This window comes from Terrapene carolina, unplaced genomic scaffold (genome assembly GCF_002925995.2).
Source record: "Terrapene carolina triunguis isolate 2854851 unplaced genomic scaffold, T_m_triunguis-2.0 Scaffold33911, whole genome shotgun sequence".
NCBI classification, from domain to species: domain Eukaryota; kingdom Metazoa; phylum Chordata; order Testudines; family Emydidae; genus Terrapene; species Terrapene triunguis.
The window spans coordinates 8,999,745-9,022,097 of NW_020698262.1; the positions used below are offsets into that span (position 1 = coordinate 8,999,745).

The window sequence follows — 22,353 nt, forward strand, 5'->3', positions numbered from 1 at the left end:
CTGGTGCCGATGTTAAGGGTGAATTTAGTGTTTCTTTTAAAGTCTTAATTGTTCTTACAAACAAAGGAGCTAGCGGAGTCAGGACATAATTTGTGTTTTGTTAGGTTAATGATGAAAGGAAAAGATTTGCCTAACAGGCTTGGTTGTGATTATGCCCATTGTAAAACTCAGTTGAAGTCAGTGGGGTTTCTTCAGTGTAAGACTGATGTGATATCAGAATTGGGCCCAATTTTTTTTTTGACAAATTGCAGTAACAAAGGAGGAGGCGGTCTTGTGGTTAACATACAGGACTGGGAGTCAGGAGACCAGGGTTCTAACCTGGGCTCCACTACAGACTTCCTGAGTGACCTTGGGCTAATCACGTACTGTAGGTCCCAATCTTGTTCCCATTGAAATCAGTGAGAAAACTGCCATTGATTTCAGTGCATGAAGGATTGGGTCCATAAGCCCTCTACCTCAGTTTCCTCATCAGTAACATGGGGCCAATGTTACCTACCTCATCACATACTGTGACACAGAATTCATTAATGGTTTTAAAGCATGTTGACGTCATCAGACAAAGGTTATGATGGAAGTGCAAAGTATCCTTGATAATGACATCTGTGATTCCAGTGATTTGCTCATTTACATCCCAGACAGATTGCTACATCCCAGCTTGAGGTACTGTTGGTTACAATTGGTGAAAGGCTACCTGGGCCCATCGTACACAGCAGGCACTGTGTGTATGAGTGTCTGTCTACATAATTTTGCTGACATTTACAACAGAAGCACGGATCACAGTGCAACGGTGCCACAAACCACATTTACAAGTGCGCTGCACGCCCAAACCACATACCACACGTGCCTACTGCACGGCTGCTGAGGACATGAGTGTACTTCCAGATGTAACGAATTGTCTAGTGGTAAAATAGGTACATGACTTTCCGTTTAATATGTTTGGCAACCTCTAGCTGATGTTTACTTTCAAAATACAACCTTCTGCCAAACTGAAGTCTTTTGTAATTGAGTGGAAAAGCCAAGGGGACATTTCAGGTCAACGGCTTTTGAAGAGAAAGCTAAACCTATAAATACTACAGAATGTCCGATTGGGTCATGGATTTTAGAGAAACAGTCCCTAATACTTGCGTGCATGTAAAACACCAGAGATTTGTCGTTAGTCAAAATATGACGCTGGCTTTTTCTACAATTTCCTATGGTCCCTGTGTTTGTTAAAGTTGCAGCTCCTTACCAAGATGGCACCACATTGCACTGTGAACTCACTTTACAATTACCCTGTACCAAATTATTGAGAATTTCATATTAACAAAAGGGGACCTGGGCATGCTGAGGTTGGGTTGAAAACCCACAGTTCTAGTTAGCGATCCAGCTCGTTATGTATCTTGGGTCTTTCAGGTATCGTTCTCCAGCCTTCCACGTCCAATCTTGGTATGACGAAGTTAAAGATTATACTTATCCATATCCCCACGAATGTGACCCTTGGTGTCCAGAAAGATGCTCTGGAGCAATGTGCACTCACTATACCCAGGTAAAGAAGAGGAAGGAAACATGAAGTCCTGAGTTCTGTGTCTGAACTTGGTGCGTTCCCTCACACCCCGCGTAGCCCATAGCGCTAGTGTAACCCACACACCTCCTGGGTGTGGTGTTCTGTCCCATCTAGTGGCACCGAGACCACTTAGAGAGAGAGATTGAGTCTGCTCTGCAGCTTTAGCTAACAGCTGCATGGCTTTTAGCTCATGCAGTAGAGGCCCATGTATTTAGCTCCAAAGGTCCCAGGTTCGATCCCGCCCGCCGACGACCGGGGTCTGTCAGCATTAAACCAGCATTAGCATTTATTTTATTCAGCAGTAATGCAAAGCACCTACAGGCCTGTATCCTGTACGACGTTCGCTTCAGCAGTTAGCATAAGGCTTGAGGCCTGTGAACTTCAGCACAGATAAACGGCCTAACAGTCACCTCCTGCGTTTTGGGGAACTGGAAATAGTGTGTTTGGGGGAATTTTGTCCATAACGCCACCAGCCAGCCACAGGAACGTGAGCTAATACCAGCTTTTGGATAGAACCTCCGCAGATGTCTGACCACAAGAGTGCCATGGCAATGTATTGATGTATATAATAATAAATTAAGATAATTAATATACTAACCTATAGGAGAAGGGCACCTCAACATTAGCAGGGTGAGGAAATACAAATAAGGAAGAAACCTGTACTGAATAGGCATTAGACAGAGTGGCATCCGCGTAACTTCTTATGAAAGTTGTATCCCAGCCTGTCTGCAGGGGTAGGAGGAGATGTAGATGCTAGTCATTATGAAAATATACTCAGGAAGCTTGATTGAATGTGCCTTTTGTGGCATTCTGTTTTTTAAAATGTCTGTGTTACACTTTCAGATCGTTTGGGCCACAACAAACAAGGTTGGCTGTGCTGTAAACCTCTGCAAACAGATGAGTGTTTGGGGAGAAACCTGGGAGAATGCCGTCTACCTGGTCTGCAACTACTCTCCCAAGTAAGGAAGATACAATATGTTTCCCCCCCACCACCACCAACTCTTAAAACTGCATCCTGGCAAGTTGCTTAACAAATATAGAATCTGGTGCAGAGATTTCAATCAGGGGCCCCGTTGTGCTAAGTTCTATATGGACATGTAGCAAGTGACAGTGTCTGCCCCAGAGAGCTTACAGTTACGTAACTCAAGCATTCAGGATTGAGCCAGTCTTGGGTTGGGCTTCTTCTAGAAGTAGAAGTTGCATTTAAAACCTTTGAATGAATGCATCTGTGGCAAGATTTTAGTAAGAGGTTTGGCCTGGGTTACAAATTGATATTAATGTTAATATTGTTTCATATTTAATTGGTAGGCCCTAGAAATCTGCCCTGTGCAGCACAAGACACAAATATCAAAGACGCCCCTGTCCCAGAGAGCATAGAGTTTAGAATACAGCTATAGAAAGGCAACACAACACTGAAAGGTCTGGAGAAAGAAGTCAATATATACATGAAGGTATTCTGATTGCAGACTCCATTGAGTTCTGCTGAGCGCTAAGGTTGGGGGGAACACAGTCATCACAGTGAAGTAAGGGAATTGTGTGTGTGGCATAGAGGCTATTTAACAGAAAAAACTTTCTCACATGCTTTTTTCAGGGGGAACTGGATTGGAGAAGCTCCTTATAAAAATGGTAGGCCCTGCTCTGAATGCCCACCGAGCTATGGAGGAAGCTGCCAGAACAACCTCTGTTACAAAGGTAGGTGATCAATAAGCTATTTCTCTCAGCTCCGTGCATCATGGGGAAATGCAGATGATTTCACCTAGGTCCTTTCTGGGTGGTATGGAGAAATTGGAAAAGAAATGTTTCTGGAAACTTTTCATTAAAAGCAGTTACAGATTTGCATGCTTTTAATTCACCACGGTTAACTCTGAAACATACAGAATAAGGTGAAGCAGGTACTATATGAGAATGTCATGTAACTCCCCAAAACCTAGAGCTCAAATTCTGCTTGTATGCACTGGTGTAAAGCCAGAGTAACTCCATCAGTTCAAGGAAGTTTCTCTGAGTTACCCTGGTGTAACTGAGATCAGTTTGGCCCAGTGAATTTAGGCTTGTGTATGTTGTAGGTATAAGCAATACCATCCTCATTTGGCTTGCTCTATACATGGTGCTCTATTTAGTAAATGAAAACTATTATTAATTCTGAAACCATCAGTGAAATTGCTCATATTTAAAATAGAGGATGCACTGGAGCTGTGTGTCGATGGTATCTTCTTTCTTTACCTACAGAAGCCTTTTCCTCTGTGAAGGAGTGAGCCTGTTTTCATAGATGCAGACAAACTCCCTGGAGACTTGTTCAAAGCAAAGATTTTGGGCCCAAATCAATTTAGGTGCTTGATTTTTAGTAGCCTGAGCAATGAGGAAGCAAACAGGTATGCAATGTATTTCCATATGGAAGAGAAAAGAGAGAATGGAATGAGACCACTGGCTGTACAGCTGGAGGGAGAAATTCCTCTACGAGATCAGTCATCAGTTTGTCCGTATCATTCCTCTATTCATTGCTGGGGATGTAAGCAAAGTGAGGTTTCAGCTAGGAGGACAAGTCAAGGGAAGTGGATTTAGCTTGTGCCACTTTGGAGCTTTGTTCCCTAACTACGGACTTTAGGGTATGTCTAAATGGCAATTAAAAACCCGCGGCTGGCCCATGCCAGCTGACTTGGGCTTGCAGGGCTCAGGCTGTGGGGCTGTTTAATTGGGGTGTAGACTTCCGGGCTCGGGCTGGAGCCCGAACTTTGGGACCATCCCACCTCCTAGAGCCTGGGCTCAGAAGTCGGCACTGCAGTGAAACAGCTCCAGAGCCCAAGCCCCACAAGCCCGAGTCGGCTGACACAAGCCAGCCGCGGGCGTCTACCTGCAGTGTAGACCTATCCTCAGAGGGCACAAGAGCATTAACTTTGCAGCAAAGTAAGGAGAAATGAGTAGTGCATGCTGTGTAGCTTGATTTGACCTAGCAATGATGACACTACCAGGACCTTCATTTCGGAGTGGACAGAATAAATCTATGATGAGGATGGGGAAGGTAGTTTTGAGGAGGATAACCTACATGAGAAAGGGAGGGCATTAGCCACCTGACCATTTAACTGGTTAGGATCCTTTCTTGACAGTCTCCAGTTAATATGCCTGACTATCTTAGAGGACTGACCTTTTCCTCTACAGAGTAAAAGCTGTACTGGTAAATAGCATGATAAATAATAGTAAGACATTCACACACACTCATCAGCATTCTAACTAATAGTGACAGATCACTTCAACCAGTTACACCTTAGTTCTTTAAGCAGTGCTTTAGATGCTGAGTAAATGAATGGTATGAACCCAGGCCTCTTTTCCTGGTACTTTACCCACCCTAGGAATCTGGCCCATTCTGTATTTAACTTGCATTTTGTTGGGTTTCCAGCCGTTTAGAAATAGATCTTTGTCAAACCAAACAGAATCTTCCATGAAATATCAGTCCTCCTTCAGCTTGTCTGACTTTGCTATTAATGCCAGAATACTGTTTTACCTCCCCCCACCCAATAAGATGACCACTACGTACAAAAGCCTGAACGGGATGAGACTAACGAAGTGGAGGTCCCACAAATTACAGAGGAAAAACGTGTGTGGGTTCAAGAACGGGTGACCAAACCCACCAAATCAACCAAGATCAAGAAAATCACCACAACCGCGGACAGTTTCATGAGTAAGAGAGCTTCTTTGTCTTCCACATCCTATAAGCTTTTAAATATCCTTGTAGGAGTGTGTGTGCGCACGTGTATGGATGCGGACTGAGATGCCAAGAAGCCTCCAGTGCAAACCTGTGTTGAGGGCCAGTTAAAATAATTGGATTTTTTTTTTGGCCAACTTGTTTGGAAGCAATATTTTGTGTGTCGAGCTTGAGGCCTGATTGTTCAGACAACCCTGAAAAGTAGGCCCCTTTACAGCATCTCGGGCTAGATGCCCAAGAATTGAGACACTCAAAATCACTAGTTGGTCTGTTCTGGTTCTTCTATCACACTCGTCGTCATAGTATCCAAGCACCTTTAGAAAATCTTGGCCATGATCACTAGATTATATTCATATCTAGGCATTTTATTGTCCGTGATTCACTATTTTACTCATTTGAACTATTCTAAACTCAGAATTCACCACCTTGACATCCTTTCTGGATTTTGTCCAGAGGGAGAAGGGGGGCCAGCTCTGCTTGGCAAGGCCTGCTGAAATATTTATGGAATTGATAGTATCTCTTTAAAGGTTTTTCTAATCATTGTAATTGAAAGAGTGATCTACTGCAAGTGAGCTGAGGGAAGTGAGCATATCCTTCTCAAGTCTATCAACTGGAATGTGGGTAGCCTATAATTAAGTGGATGATAGGAGTGCTAAGCACTGTCTTTAGGCTGTAAATTGAAGTCTTCTGGCGTCAAGTGTTTCTGCCAAGTTAATATTTACAAAGACACCTTTGTGATAAAAGGAATGGCCAAAGGTGGCAATAAAGTGGCCAGGTGAGGGATGTAAAACTGCTTCAGGCTTATTGTTCTGAGTTAGAAGTTCACTACTGCCCAGTTATTCTGTGATAAGAATTCAATCTTCCCACACAGAAGTAGTCCTGGAGACCATGTCATGTACCTGAGTTATCACTATAATGCAAGTTGACCACTTATCTCTGGGCAGTTTTTTCCTTGCATTCTCGTCTCTTATGTCTTCCCCCCACCCTCCCTTTTTTTTTTCTAGCACAGGTCATTAAGTGCGACACCAAAATGAGGGACAAATGCAAAGGATCAACATGCAACAGGTAGCGTTTTATCGACTTCTGCTGCAGTGGTCATGGAAATGGCCACCTTAAACCTGGCTGGCTTTTGCAAACATGGAGTGGGCTGGGTTCTATTGACTGTGACTAGAATCCAAATGCTGTCTAAATCCCTATGAAAAAAGTCTTTCATTCTTCTTAATACAAATGATTCGGCCAAGTTTAGCAGTAAGGTGACTCCATTTACTTAATGCTCGAAATGGTGAACGGCTATGATAACCCACAGCTCCCAGGTGGCCAGCCCCATTTAGTAAACCTTGGCACAATCATTGTGCACTCCTCTTGTGTTACATTCCCAGCCGACCTTAGACCATCAGTTCAAAGCTTGTCCCCACCCAGGAGGTCAAGAGCTCTGGTTAAGGTCTCAGTGAGGGTACAGTAAAGTTTATCGCTTGGAAAAAAACAAATCCACAGAATCTAAATATTGATCTCATTCTTAAGGGGAAAGGTATTAGAAAACGTGGCTGTTTTGCAATGCTTGTTTTAAATGGAGTAGTTCAATGACACTAATGTCATTAAAATTAAATTAAATGTAATAAAAGTCTGACTCACATTTCACACGCACTATAAATAAATATATATATATATATCTTTAACTAGGTATCTGTGCCCAGCTGGCTGCGTGAACAGCAAGGCAAAAATCTTTGGAACGTTGTATTATGAGACTGTACGTACTTTGCTATGGCTGATAGATGACATTTACTGGGGTTTTAATGGTAATAATAGAAATGGAAAATGCTGGCAATTCTAATGTAACGTAGATTTTCTGCCCTCCCATGCTGGTGCTGTAAACAGTACTGGTGCTGTCTATATAACAAAGGTAATCTGCATTTTCCCATTTATGTGATAAAATCAGTGCTGAAAAGAGTATCTACTCAGAGCTTGATTTTGGTTCTGAGTGTCCTCTATGCCCACTAAGTTCAACCGAAGTTGAGGGCCCGCCTGTACGTCACAGGAGTGCATGGCATCTTTCAAGATCTATCCCTCAAAGCAGTGAGCTATTGGGATGGAAGAGAAACTTTATATTAGAATTGCTTCTCAGGATGGTTCACAGGATGCTGGGTTTTTATTTTTAGGGTGACTCATTGAATCTTGACTTGTCAAAATAGTTTATAATTAGGGCAGGTCAACAATTTCCTGTCAAAACTGTTTTTGATGGAAAACCAGGGGTTTGATTAAACAATTTTGTTTTTACAAAATGTGTCTGTTTTCTGATGAAAATTTTGATTTTTTTTATCGCCCCCAAAAATAAAAAATGCCCCAAATATATTGAAGCTGAAATGCTGCTGCAGATGCCTCATGGGAGTTGTAGTTCAGTTGCTTAGTGCCCCAATTCTTCTCTATGGGCTGGGTTTCCCTCCAGACTGCATCTCCCATGATGTATCGTGGCCAGAGAACTGCCATGATGCACCACCTCCCCTCACCAAGGGGGTTTCAGCTGAAATATTTCAGATCTGACGTTTTTGTTGAAAGCTCAAAATTTTCCTCAGGCGGGGGACATTTTCCAACCAGCTCTCCTTATAGTTTACATTTAAATACTATATTTTTTTATTTTAAAAAATCCATGTTTGTCCTTAAATCAAGTAAGGCTTAGAATAAAAATACATGCCCATGTGTTATAATAGTAAAATTCAGCAGGCTAAGCCAATGCAGCATTTGTTCTGTAAATGTAAGTCTGTGTAAACTCCAGTCTTTAAGTATTTATTTTACATATTTGTTTATTAAATGTTTCTTTTTGGCTTAGAACTATTTAGGAAACATTGGTATTACCGTACTATTTGTTATGTGCTTTCCAGGCATCCAGTATATGTCGTGCTGCAATTCATTATGGCGTCATAGATGATAAAGGAGGTCTGGTTGACATCACTAGGAAAGGGAGATCAACCCTTTTTGTCAAGTCTACAAGAAATGGCGTTGAATCTTTAAGGTAATTCTTCCCTCAGAAAATGTACCTCTGTGTATGGAGGACCATGACTTGTACAATAAATTATTGTTCCACATTTGCCACGGGGGAGGGAGGGAGAGCTCAGTGGTTTGAGGATTGGCCTGCTAAACCCAGCGTTGTGAGTTCAATCCTTGAGGGGGCCACTTAGGCATCCTGGGCAAAATCAGTACTTGGTCCTGCTAGTGAAGGCAGGGGGCTGGACTCAATGACCTTTCAGGGTCCCTTCCAGTTCTATGAGATAGGTATATCTCCATATATTATATTATTATTATAAACCCATATATTGTATTTTTACAAGCAATAGAGAGTAGATCTTAAAGTAACTGTGGTGCATTTATTTTTTCAAAGGTCAATGAAATATGTATACACATTTCTTGTTTTGCTTTTCAGTAAATATAAACCTTCAAATTCATTCGTGGTTTCCAAAGTGACAGGTAGGTTTAAATGCCCTTTTTGTCACTATAATGTTGAGACGAAATCAATGGTGCTCGAGTTTATTGTTATACATGGACATCATCATTCCATAGCCATGTTCTTTTTTTAATCTTAAATGGGCAAAACTTCTTGTAGCCAAGAGACTCTTCCTATTTATGATTAGAGCAGGTCAGGAAAAACAAAAGTGGCATTTTTCAAAACATTTTACAACCCATTTGAATAATGCCTCAGCCTGGGGTGACCATATTTCCCAAAGGGAAAATGGGACACTGCATGGGGCTGCCCGAGTCCTCCTCCCCCTCCCCCATCTGGGGCTGGCCCAAGCCGCTCACCCTCCTCCCCACCTGAGCCCTCCCTCAGGCAAGGCTCAGGTGAGCAGCGACGCACATACTAGATAGGGTGTCCATATTTACCAAAGGTGAGGGCTTGTGTCACTACTCACCCAAGCCCTGCCTGCCCCCGCGTCTCAGCCCTCCTCCTCCCGCCCCCCTCCTCCCCCCCGCGCAGGGCTGGCATCACCGCTCGCCTCCCTTTCCCCCACGTTCCTCCACACCCCACTTTGTGACAAAAGTGGGCACTTGTCCGGTTTGCTTTCACCAACTGATCAAATTGGCAAGAGCAAACCGGACAAATGCCCACTTTTGCCAAAGAAGGTGGGACGACCGGAACAGGGCTTAAAAAAGGCTTGTGTTACCTTGAGCTGCTTTAGGGTGAAGTCTCTCTGGCATTGGCAAGTGGAAAGTTAAAAGCAACACTGTCAAGTCATTTAGACTCCGAATTTGACCCAAAACCTGCCAGGGAAACCCTGCCGTATTCAAAAAAAATCTGTAACAAAATCACATCACTCAGATATTATTTTCTTTAAAAAGCCATGGTCCTTGGAAAAGGATTTTCCAGCAATTTAGTAGATCTCCAGCATAAATCCTAATAAAAATATCTCTTCAGTGCAAGCTGTTTCTAATGAAGCCATTGAAGTTATTCTTCTGGCTGCATCAGCTGGACATGCATCCTGTCAGATGTGATGCGTGACTAATGCTTCTGTTTACTTCAGGAGCACCAGCTATTTGGCTTTGTAATTCATCTCTCTGTATTGATTTCCACAGTGCAGACGCTGGATTGTTACACCACTGTAGCTGAACTGTGTCCGTTCAAAAAGCCAGCAACTCATTGTCCAAGGTAAGCTGTATATCTCAAGTAAGATGCTATTTCCTTTGAACCTAGACCTGTACCGGGGTAAGGGAAAGAGGAGCTGAAGGACTGGATGGAGATACTGAATGAATCCGATTTGAAGATTATAAACTAAAGTTATAGATTATGTCAGATTAACTGGGATAAAGGTTAAAAGAGGGAGCTTTTTTCACATCCAAAACAATATACTATATGAATAAAATCGCCTGTTTTCACAAACATGTTTGTGATCTGAGCATACCCTCAACACTGGCTTACAAAACAAGTGCCAGGATTTTAAATCCGTATTTTTGTGGGTTTATTACTGAGTTTTTTACATGCTTCAGCAATATAAGAGGGTCCGAACAGAAGACCCCCTCAAATTGGCTTCAATATGTGCATATGCAACTTTTCACACTTTGTTCATTCACGTGCACGTGCAGTTTTGGGACACTATCCCTTTTATGCCCAAATGATAAAATTTATACCCACAAAACCTTCTTCCTGTTGAGCCTAGCATGCGAACGAGCTCTGCTCATGGAAATTCCATCAGGTGAATGCATGAATGATGATGGGCAAAAAACTCCACCTGCAAATGATTGTATGTGTGGGGCCGGGCACAAGGACGGAAGCTACGCTTGGAGAATTTGGCCCAATGGCCTTCATTACCTCCTGTCTCACTGGCCTAAAAGAGTCTCCTTTGCAGCTGTGTAGTCACTATTGAGTTTCAGCTGAAAGAAGGGGAAAAAGAGTCAGTCAGCTGCTGCCACCTGCAAACCAGATGCTGACCTTTGAAGGCTTCCTTCCAAGAGCTCAAGAATGCAACTTGTTTTTCTCTTACTCCTTGATGTAGCGAATAAATATGAATAAAATGTTTTTCAGGGCTTATTGTCCAGCTCACTGTAAAGCCGAGCCAGCGTACTGGGCACCAGTCTTTGGCTCCAAGGTTTATGCAGATGTGAGTATTCCACTTTCCTATATCTCTCCAAATAACAAGGTGACAGTATTGAAATGACTGGATCCCAGGGTCATTTAAGAGATTCATATTCCATGAATTAGGAAGGTCAGAATTACATATAGTCCCTATAAACAATAAGGAAATACTCTGCCAGCACATGGGATAGAAATGTCCCTTGCATTCGTTGGACACCTTCATTAAATGTATCGAATGTTGTACTTCAGAGTTAGCATTATGGATAGGGCATCAGGAGACTTGGGTTGCACTCCCATTTCTGGCACTGATTTGCTCTGCAGCCTTGGGAAAGTCACTTAACCTCTCTGGGTTTTTGTCTGTAAAATGGGGTTGATGCTTGTCCAGCATTGTAAAGTTTCTTGTGGGGAGGCATAGCTCAGTGGTTTGAGCATTGGCCTGCTAATTCCAGGGTTGTGAGCTCAATCCTCGAGGGGGCCACTTAGGGATCTGGGGCAAAACTTGGTCCTGCTAGTGAAGGTAGGGGGCTGGACTCAATGACCTTTTAGGGTCCCTTCCAGTTCTATGAGATAGGTATATCTCCATATATTATATACAGATGAAAAGCCAATAGCTTTATTACATATGTTATGTTATTACTCGACCTAGCTTGCAAAAATAGATTTCCCCCCCCTTTCTTTTCTGCAAGTAGAATATGATTTGTGAGCAGTTGTTGTGGAAATGAAGAATGTGGGTGGGTGGTTTTTTTGTTTTGTAGTTCTGTGAACAGCTGTAGAGTTGATGTGAATGGACAGCGGTTAAATGGCATAAAATAACCTAATGGACAGATGCAAATGCAAAGGAACATTTGTTTTGGTCACCACTTAGAGATAGCATGTGTCTAAAATCCACTGACAATGCAGGCTTAGTATAACTTCTCACTGCTCTTATGGCTCAGTGTCCACATGGGACAGGTGCAAACATCTTTTCAAACTCCTGAGACACGATAAAATGGGCTCCACTTCTTTGTTGGTGGTTTGGTGAGAGTCAGTGTAGAGTCATTTTTTTGACTTAAGTACTTTTCTGGTGGTTAGCACATTTTTGGAAAATATTCCTAGCAGGATCAGCGGAGTATACGAAATGATATGTTTGGTATTGCTGTAACCATTCAATATTTGGTTGTATCAACCCTTCCTAAACTTCCACCTAGAAAGAGCGTTTTCAATTTGGGAGGGAGGGGGGGTCTAGGTTCCATTTTTGTTTATTATATATATCCAGATCAATAAAGAAAGAACATGAGCATTAGAGATTTGTTCTGGAGTTTGCGGGCCTTGGTGGAGAATTGCCTGTTGTTTTGTTGTTGGAGTTTTTTCCTTTTTACCTTTGTAGTCACAGGCAGCATTAGGAAAAACACAGAGGAATTTGAAATTGGTGCCAGTTGTGGTTTGGCCTCAGAACTGGCACATGGTTAAATAAGATTGTCTTTGCAGGGTCCCAAGAATAACAATTTCATTGGGCAAATGATCAGGTAATTAACTGATCAGAAAAACATCACGCAACTATTTCAGTTCTTTATATTTTTATAAAACTATATGAATAAAGTCTCATAATCCCATGCCAGTTTTCTGTTTACTCTATTCATCTATTAGGGCGATGATTCCATTGCCTGTTTAGAAATAGAATAAGCCAAAAAATGGCATGTAATTGTGACAATAAAATATTACATTTCTAGAACACCTTTTCCAATATATATATGCAGGAAAGATTTCAGATATCTTTGAAAAACAGCCACCCCTGCTGGGAACCAGAGCAATGTGCTCTTTGTGTGTATTGGATAAGCACAGGAAGTAGAGAAGAATACTGCATAAGGGCAGGAAGTAGAGAAGAATGCTATCCAGTAGAAACAGCCGGGAAAGTTTTAGTGGGACGAATGTAGGGTGACCAGCTGTCCCGATTTTTATAGGGACAGTCCTGATTTTTGGGTCTTTTTCTTATATAGGCTCCTATTACCCTCCTCCCCTTGTCCCGATTTTTCACACTTGCTGTCTGGTCACCCTAGAAGAATGTGGCTATCCACACTAGATCTGCAGCAGGAGGAGTGGTGAAGAATGTCATGAGATCTTTGAAGGTCACAAGCACTCAAGACCTCAATTTTGCATCTGATCTGAAAGAACTCCATGGCTGCTAAGATGTCCCTGAGGCACTAATTAATTACCACCATCTCGATCCCGCATAATTTTATGATTTACACTGACTCAGAGGCACTAGTGTCCTGGTTCACAAGCCCCCACTTCTTGTGAATCTCTGGGTTTGGGATTATATAAACTGAGGCATGGAATGTGATTTGGGGAAAAAATACTTTACTGCTCTGTCAAGGATTTGTTGGATCTCCGTTAGACTAGTATGGCCAGGGCGTCAGAGATGACAAGGGTCTAACAAGGCATGTGTTGAAGGGTTTAGGAGCGTTAGCAGAATGGTAGGAAAAGACAGGACTAGACTTGGTAGAGAAGAAGGGGCTTGAGGAAGCTGTGGCAGACGATTGTAAGCACAGTGAGGGGTACAAATAGAAAAGTTCTTTGCATGAACGGTAAATCCGAGGACTGGAAGGCTGACAAAATAAGCAAACGTTCAGTGCAATGAGAATTTAGTCCAAAGCTTTTCCCACAAAGGGTACTGCATGTGTGGAATGCTCTGCAAGAAGGCATGCAATGAAGTAGCATAAGCCACAAATCAGAAGAAAAATTAAAACAGATAACAAACAAAACTAGACAAGTGCTAGTCTTCTCATATGCCCTGTGGAGTCCCATCCATAAAATTGCACCTTCATGGGACTTGTGTATATATGTCACAGACTCTGTCCTTTTTAATAGCTTAACTAAAGAAAACAAAGTATTTTCCCCCACTGAGTTTGTACTCTTGCACTCTCTGCCATGGTAGCAGCACATCCAAAACCCTGACCTGCAGAATGGTTTGGCAGCAGAGGAGTTAATGGGGAAATAACCTATGGGCATTAGCATCATAAAATCACTACTACGTAGGTAGCAGAATCCAAGTCAATGAGCTTGTAACCTTCTGGTCCGCCTTGGAGAGCTTCAATGTTTACATGATCCCAGGATGCATCTGAAAGTTTGTTTTACCACAGAGAACAAAGCTCCGACAGCAGGAAGAGAGGATTTTGGCTGTACTTGGTTCTACTTGGGTTAGTCCATAGCCCCAGGAGCAACTAACCTCTCCATCATGGGATTTTAACAGCTTTAAAGAAGATTCTGTTTTCTTCTCATAGAAATAAGGATGCTATTTTAGGTTGCGTGATGTCAAGGGCTTGGGAAAGGTATGTTTATAGGAAGTGAGGTCAATGTAGTTTTGGAAACCAACCAAAGAGGCAAAGAAGCCAAGGTACTCATGACCAATGACCTCTAATGCGTTGCTGAAGTGTAATTGCTAGATCCTTAAAACGTGCATGATAAATTGTGGAAGCAAACAGTAAGTAGAAGGAGGAGGAGCCAAATGCAGGTCATCAAATCCAGATGTTCTGCAGCTCTGCTAAAAGTTATTTCCAATGTAGAAAAAGATGTTCCATGACCTTGAGGAAAGCAGGACACTGACTGTGGTTAAAAACAGACAAATGGAAGCACATGCACAACTCTCCCCTCCCTGGCTTCAAGCATAAAATGATTTGTTAGGCCCACACATTGATGCACCTTAATACATGGCCATGTGCATTAAATGGATGAAGCACCAAAAGCCGGAACAGGTGCATTTGTAAGGGCACCATCATTAACTTTAATGATGCATTTTGTTAGACTTGCAAGTTGATTTGGGTCTTTCCAATATGAGAGATTTAGCTCAGCAGAGGTGTAACCGAGCTCTCACACTCCTGTCTTTTATGGGCAATAGGCAGCCTGGATGGACCAATCCTGGCTCCCGTTACAGACGTCGAAAAAATTTCCAGTGAGGGCCTCCCAGAAATGCAAGACAAGTGTAAAGGCTGGCATATTTTGCAAAGCAATGGCACTATCTTCTGACCATCTCTGGTGGATTATGTGCAAATAGCCAGCATTGTGTTAATTACAAAACCAGGGTGAAATCCTTCATGGTGATTCAGCAGGACGATGGAATAATTTCTCCAGAGATAAAATGGAAACCTTAGTATTTTGGACATTTAAAACTGAAGTGGACAGAGCATTAGAGCACATGCTGTAGGGAAAAGTTTAGATATGGCTCCAAACTTCACAGCTCAGGCCCATCTCCAAAATAGTCCAGTTTCCAAGAAATAGAAGGGTTAAGAAAAGTCAGAGCTTCTTTACACTAGGTTTGCAAAGTCAAGTGGTATATAGGGGACATGGCGGAGCAACTGTCAATACCCTTTCAGCAGGAACCAGGTGGCCAACAAACTCCATTTTATATTGCTTCAAAAAATCCATCTGTTTCTGCTGTGTCTAACAGTCTTGCTGTTTTGGGGGACAGATGGCTGGGCATCTTGGACACTGAAGCTGAGATAAGCAATGATCAAATTCTCATCTTGGAAAGATCACAAGAAATGCACACATCACTGTCCAGTGAAATAGAATAAATGGACGTCATTGATTCTTTCCACGTCTGAGAGAGAAGCCAAATAACTGTTTGGATTAAAACCGGATTGGGTAGCCAAGTTTACTGTTAAAAGTTTGGGACAGGGATCATTATGGGCTGAGACAGAAACATGGCCTCATTTTCTATCGAAGCTAACTTAGCCTTCCACCCCTCCCCACAAAATGACTTTGCTGTGAGGGGCACCTGCGGGCTGTTATACCGGGATCTAATTTTGGTTGTTGGGTTTAGTGTGTGGGTGCTGAGTGGAGCTGATGGTCTGTGATATACAGGAGATCAGACTAGATGATCTGGTGGTTCCTTCTGACCTTAAACTCTCTGACTGGTTTAGTCTTAGTGTCCCAAACAAAAATATTGATGATTTTTCATTCTTTATCAGCAATAACATCACTTATTTCCCATTCCAATTTGTTCCAGTTTCCATCGGTGCTTCCTTTTTGAATGGGGCTGGCTTTCGTACAAACTGTATCCCGAAAGGCCTTGTTGAGTTAAGCAGTAGAAATGCAGAGATAAATAATATTGGCGGAAGAAGGAAATGAACTGGCACAGCCAAAGAGGAAGGTGTTATATTCATGGCATACACGCAGAGAGTTAGGAACCCCCCTCCCCGTTCATTTATACTGTTCCTGGAGGGTTGCAAGATAACACTACTTTATTTCTTAGAATCCAGAAACCTAACACAGCAACAACCAGAAACACACACAGAGAGAGAAAGCAGGCTGCCCTCTAAGGCAGAGAGGCACAACTCAACCCACCTTTGCTCCAGACTGGCTCTTTATCAGACTGACTGCTGAAAGAGCCACATTTCAGGCTTCCCTACACAGCCCCTTAGCCTGGAAGCAGAACCAGGAACCCCCTTACAACTTAAAGTGATAGCTTATAATTTTAACACAGGTTTCAATACACCACAGAAGGGAGGTGTTTCAGCTGAGCTCTGAAATGAGGCAGAGGGAAGTAGACTGTGCCAGGCAGCAGGACGTGCAAGGGAGAAGGCTCTTGCACTAATGATTGGCCAGACTGTATGGAGGGACAGAGAGAGGAGACTAATGTTAATACTAGCTGTGCGGGAGGAGAATGGAAAGATTGCTGGCCTATATTCTGTGGTGATGGACATGCTATACACAAGTTGCAAGGTGAACCTGCAAAGGATTGTTTTAAAGAGGGATTTGTTTCTTTATGGTAGACAAAGGGGCCCCACAGGGATTTTCCCTCCCCCTATTTGTTTTTACCTTAGAAATATCTGCCATTTGACTGCTGGTTTTGCAGGCGGCCATTTCTCACTGAAGTTAATGAGAGCTACAGGTGCGTGGTGCTGCTGGAAATCAGGTTGCTTTTATTTTAGGCACCTAAATGTGGCTGTAGGATCTTAAATGTAAGTGCCCAGGTTTGAAAATGTTGGCCTGGTTCTTTGTAGTGGTTAAAATAAAAGGTTGGACTGTTCTCGTCTGCACCTTTGTTTATTCAGTGAAGACAAATTCCACTGTTGCTAATGCTGAAAGGAATGTCTCTGAGGCTGTGGGCTGTGTCAGGCAGGGATCTTTATCAAAGCTATGTGAGAGCTTTTAAGCTTTTACGAAACGCAGGAGCATTGGGAAATGTATACATAACGAATCGGGCAACCTTCTTGCTTGGTTCACGGTGAGACTTGCGCTTGAAAGGGAAATGTGTGTCCCATTCATGTTCAGGAACCCTGAGGAGATGAGAGAGAGAGACTGTCTCTCTGCTGTTGTGAGATAAAGGTAGTTTAGTCTCCAGCAGTCTCATTTGTGAGGCAATTAGCTGGGGAGAGATTTCCTGAAGAAGGAAGCCTGCATAACGAGGCCGATTTTTATCACCAGTGGAAACCACAGAGTGTTGCTGAACCCCCGAGGAGAACACATCTTTGTTTTCAGGCTAGTCACACTAAATGGGGACTTGATGGGTGACTTACAGCTTGTCTACACTTGGGTTGCTACAGTGGCACAACTTCAGTGTAGACACTGCCTATGCCAATGGGACGGGTTCTCCTGTTGGCATAGGTAATCCACCTCCTCGAGAGGCAGTAGCTAGTCTTCTATTGCCCTAGCGCTGTCTACAGTGTGGGTCAGGTCAGCTTAACGAAGTTGCTCAGAGGTGTGGATTTTTCACACCCCTGAGTGACCTAGTTGGGTCAACCTCATTTTTAGTGTAGGCTAGGCCTTAGTTCATAGGCCTATTTCATTGCTAATAGTTTGATGCAGCTGGTGCCGGACAGGGCCCCCCCGGAGATCCCAGTTCTGCAGGGAGGGAAGCATTCCAGAGATACTAGGATCCATCCCAAGAAAATGGGGCTGAGGCAGAAGCAGAGAGCCTGCCACGTGGTATCTTTTGCTGTGCGATCCCTGAGGCGCCAGTGCCCTACCTTTTGGGAGAAAACTCCTCCATCCTCCTAGTGCTTCCCATCTTCAGAGCACTTTTCCAACAACTCATGAAGATAAAGACTCATTGGCAAGATAGAAGATAGGAACCCAATAGGCTGATAGGGGAAGGGGTATGTAAAAAACAGAATGGCCAAAGAATGAGCAGGCAGAAGAACAGCAAGTTCTGGAAGAAAGGAATGCCTTGGAAAGAACACCATTAAGGATTTGTCCCAGTGGAGAGTGTTACAAATAGCCTTGGACAGTGCATTCAGGACAGTTTAATTTAATGAGCCAATTTTAGATTTACAGATTTCCCATTGCATACTAGAGCAAATTCAAAGCATATCTTCCAAACAAAGTGTTCCTGTGCTGTCTTGCCCATATATAGAAGCAAAACCAAACTGGCAATTAAAACTGCAAAAGCTGCCAAGAGATAGGCAATCCAAAGTGATAAATATATAGGGAATGGGGGGAAACCTGCCTTTTAAGGCCTTGGAGAGTGAGCGAGCATGATCTATAGTACACAGATGCCGCCGGAATATTGCTTTGCAGGTTCTACAGTGGAAGTTTGATTTTTTAAAGATCAAGAAGTTTGTGGATTTTGGATTTTCACCTGTTCCAATCCTCGTTACTAGAGTTGTTTTTTGTTGTTCTAACTAGCAGTGTATAACTTTTAGAAGGTTCACGTTCAAGTTCATATTGAGCCTTAGAGTTCTCTGCTATCACTCTATTTCCTGGATGTTTTTGTAGCTTAGTCATCAGTTGCTGGTAGGTTCTGTTCCTGCAGCAATCAAAACAAAATAAAATAAAAAACAGAAGCAGCATGCAATACAGAGATTGCAGGCCTCATTTTCATGATTGCCTGCTACACTTGGTGTAGTCAGTAGGAGCTGTGGGTTCTCAGCACCTCTGAAAACCAGATCATGATGAAAGAAGCTCATCTTAGTTTTTGGGAAGATGGGACCTAACATGTCTCAAGTTAAATGATCATTTATTTCTTTAGGCCAAATTCACCAAGGATCTCTGCTGTTTCACACTAGCAAACAATTCCAGAACCTCTGCTACCTTGTTGACAATGCAACGTGGCCACACTCTCTCATGTGAACAAAGGCAGGGTTGAGGAGAGCAAAAAGTGCCATTGCAGCACCAAAAGAAGGTGCACTGACGAATGTAGACAGGGCCTGGCTGGCTAGTAAATCCATTGATTCAGTCATTCTCCCCTTAGCAGAGTTTCTGTTGCGACCAATGGGCTGTTTGACCAGCCTGTTGACAGAGGTGCATGGAGAGAAGTAGTGGTAATACTGCTTATCCTCCATAGGGCGGTCATTACACCTCCCTGTGCCAGCTATGCTGAATTCTCACCATTTGCAATTAGTAGCAGGGACCATGCGACATCTGCAAGAGCTCGTCTAGGTTTATTTGGTCCTGCCTCAGTACAGGAGGCTGGCCTAGATGACTTCTCAAGGTCCCTTCTAGCTCTATGATTCTGTGATCTGTAGAGTCCTTTCTCACTGCTCAGGCTGGAAGACAAACAACTTTCCCATACGTCTCTCGTTCACATAAGTCTCTCTTCGTTCTTCCTCATTTTCCTAGTCATCAGAAAAAGGTCTTGGAGCCCCAGCTAAATCCATTTTACTTTATGATCTTTCAGAGTTCCAGTATCTGCAAAACAGCTGTGCACGCTGGAGTCATTAAAGACGAGACTGGCGGTTATGTGGATGTAATGCCTGTGAACAAGAAGAAAAACTATGTTGGCTCTTTGAAGAATGGCGTCCAGTCCGAGAGGTAGGGTCACTTTTCTTTTTTGTGCTCAATTTGTGAAAATGTAGATGATAGGAATTGAATATACAAGGTAAGTGACTCTAACATGTTGCTGTAAACTCAGAGAAGCAAAAGAACAAAACAATGTGTGTCATCCCTTCTTTGCCTTTTGCAGCTGAATGCATTACTCTTGGACTCTGTATATTAAGGATGTAATACTATTAAGCTTCTCCTTCATTTACTAATGAGTTTAAACTAGTCAAAATATGAATACACTGTTAATAAATTTCACTGGGTATACAGCACTTTAAAATTTAGTCTGGTTTTTAGCAAAGTCATTATTAATTAATGTTGGGGGAGCAGTTTCACATGAGTTTTATCCTAAAACATTCTGGCAAATTAACACCACTAAAAAGATAAACACGTGGTCTGCATCTTTCATCGTACAATCAGCTTTGTGGCTTTCACTTGGGAATTCCACTACTGAGTTCTGGGAAGTCTAATATATTTAATAGCATAAGAACATGAGAATGGCCATGCTGGGTCAGACCCATGGGTCCTTTAGCCCAATATTTTCTCTTCCGACAGTGGCCTGAATTTGTTGACTAGAAGTAATTTCTCTGTTCTTGTGGAAAGCATTCTAAATCAATCAACGTGCCAGCACACTCTCTTGAGAGGATAAAACAGTGCTTCTAAATAGTGCGTTGTACCTTCATGTGACAATTCCTGATTCTTTTTTGGGGGGTGGGGGATGGTCCAACCTGTCTGTCTGTCTAATGTGTGTGTGTGTGTGTGTGTGTGTGTGTGTGTAAAGAGAGAGAGAGCATGCATGCACATGCTATAGACTTTCATGCCTTCAAATCTACTACAGAGTAGTTGAGGAGATGCATGGAATAAAGCTGGCATCTTCTTAAAACAAGGCCGGTGAGCTATTCAGGGGTCAGTTTGGATACAGTTATCATTCTGCATCACATTTTTTGCAGTTACGCCGTGCAAACGTTTTGTTTGTTTCAATTTGTACATGAACATGCCCCCTCAAGATGTTTGCTCAGCCACTTGTCAATGGTGAATACATTAAATCCTTAACACACAAAAGAAGAACTCAATTCAAAAAGGCGGAGATTTTCAGATCTTGCTGTTTTGCAGACCTCCATTGTCCACCCTCCTACTCTGATGGAGCAAGCGACTGCTTTAATGCCCAATTATGTGCCTGACTGGTCTGTTGAATGTACAATTGGTGCAGTTGTATGTGAAACACACTTGAATTTAGGCACACATTTTGTACGTGAAGCACTCTGAAAATGCAACCCAACAGATTTAATAATCTCACTTAAATTCAGAGTGTGAAAACGGTCACAGTTTGGCTCAAGGAGAGGGGAGAATGAGACTCAGCTAAGCTGCCTCTGGTTAGCAGATAGCGTTTGGGAACTGTACTGATGGGAAATCTGTAGGGTTGCCATCTCTAGTATGTGTGGGATGCAAAGTGCATTTACCAGGAACAAACCCTCTTTTTTAAAAAATTGGAATTGGCAGTGGACTGGAAACTGCCACTGTTATGTTCTTCCTAACAGTTCCTTGGAACACACAGTGTAATTAACATACAAGGAAGAAGTTATTGGGTTAATTCCACCAGTCCAGCAGGAGAAGTGTCTGTTGCTCAGTCCTGTTAGCAGGAATGATTAGGAGGAAGCACAGTGCCAGATTTTTCTTTCTCTCCCTCGCTCCCCCCACCCTCCTAGGGGTGCTGGACTGAGAAATATTTCCCAAGACAGTTTACATCAGGAATTAGTGAAAAGAGAGGCCTCTAGAGCTAAGACTGTCTCCAGAGACCCAGCTGCTTTAATTTTTCCCAGTGGGTGCTCCACCTCCGCTCCCGCCCCGAGGCTCCGCCCCTTCCCCCAAGGCCCCACCTGGCTCTGTCTCTTCCTGCCCCGTTCCGCCCTGCTCTCGCCCCGCCCCCACTCCACCCCATCCCCTGAGGCCCCCTTCCTGCTGCTTACTGCTCTCCGCCGAGCAACTCCTGCCACCCACCAAACAGCTGATCGGCGGCCCTGACGAACAGCTGAGTGGCGCTGACGCCAAACAGCTGTGGCTTGTGGGTGCTGAGCGCCCCCTATATTTTTTCCCATGGGTGCTTGAGCCCTTGAGCACCCATGGAGTCCGTGCTTATGGATGCCCCTCAACCTTTATGCTTTTGCTTTTGGTGTGGTACTCATGGCCTCCTCGTCACTTGCACTGACTCCCTTGTCGTGGTGACGGCTCACCGGTCTCCCGTATTGAATCATGTGGGAGGTGGTCGTGTAGGTAACAGCTTTTCAGTGCACTCTTAAGTTTCCCCAGCTATGAATTAGTGCCTTTCCATGAAAAAAACAAGCATCAGGGCTCAGTGTAGTAATGGAAACTCCTGAACTGGGAGTAATGGAAGCTCAAGTGCTTCAGACATTCAGAATGCAGATGTGCAAATAAACATGCATTCAAATCAAATGAATAATTGAAACCACTGATTTCCTTACTGACGTGACTATGTGGGGAGCTGATGCATCTCCCTAAGGTTCATAATCATCGTTCTTTTTCAGCTTGAAGAGTCCCAGCGAAGGGATGGCTTTCCGAATTTTTTCCGTGAAGCAGTAAATTCCCCGGGAAGGTGCAAGTTTCTTCTGGAGAACAATCCACCGATCTTGAGGGACAGCAACATTCATTTGATGGCATCTGCTCTGAACACATTCTCCTTGCCAATTTCTTTCAGGGAAGAAAGGTTCTGACTCAACTGTCCATGTCACATCTGCACCAGTTCAGCATTTTTTTTTTTAATTTTTTTTTACAAATTCTAGGGCATTCAGACTGTTG

At 43.1% G+C, this 22,353-nt stretch overlaps 1 protein-coding gene across 1 annotated transcript in view; it reads left to right on the plus strand.

Annotated features, from left to right (window-relative positions):
- Positions 1-22,137, plus strand: part of LOC112108582 (cysteine-rich secretory protein LCCL domain-containing 2) — a 36,099-nt gene extending 13,962 nt beyond the window's left edge. The window contains exons 4-15 of the mRNA XM_024202777.2: positions 1,393-1,525; positions 2,387-2,502; positions 3,135-3,235; positions 5,058-5,216; positions 6,245-6,305; positions 6,921-6,987; positions 8,117-8,247; positions 8,656-8,699; positions 9,804-9,876; positions 10,750-10,825; positions 19,397-19,530; positions 22,083-22,137. Of these exons, the coding sequence (XP_024058545.1) occupies positions 1,393-1,525; positions 2,387-2,502; positions 3,135-3,235; positions 5,058-5,216; positions 6,245-6,305; positions 6,921-6,987; positions 8,117-8,247; positions 8,656-8,699; positions 9,804-9,876; positions 10,750-10,825; positions 19,397-19,530; positions 22,083-22,137 (1,150 nt within the window). The remainder of the gene's footprint in view (positions 1-1,392; positions 1,526-2,386; positions 2,503-3,134; positions 3,236-5,057; positions 5,217-6,244; positions 6,306-6,920; positions 6,988-8,116; positions 8,248-8,655; positions 8,700-9,803; positions 9,877-10,749; positions 10,826-19,396; positions 19,531-22,082) is intronic.
- Positions 22,138-22,353: the final 216 nt, after the last annotated feature.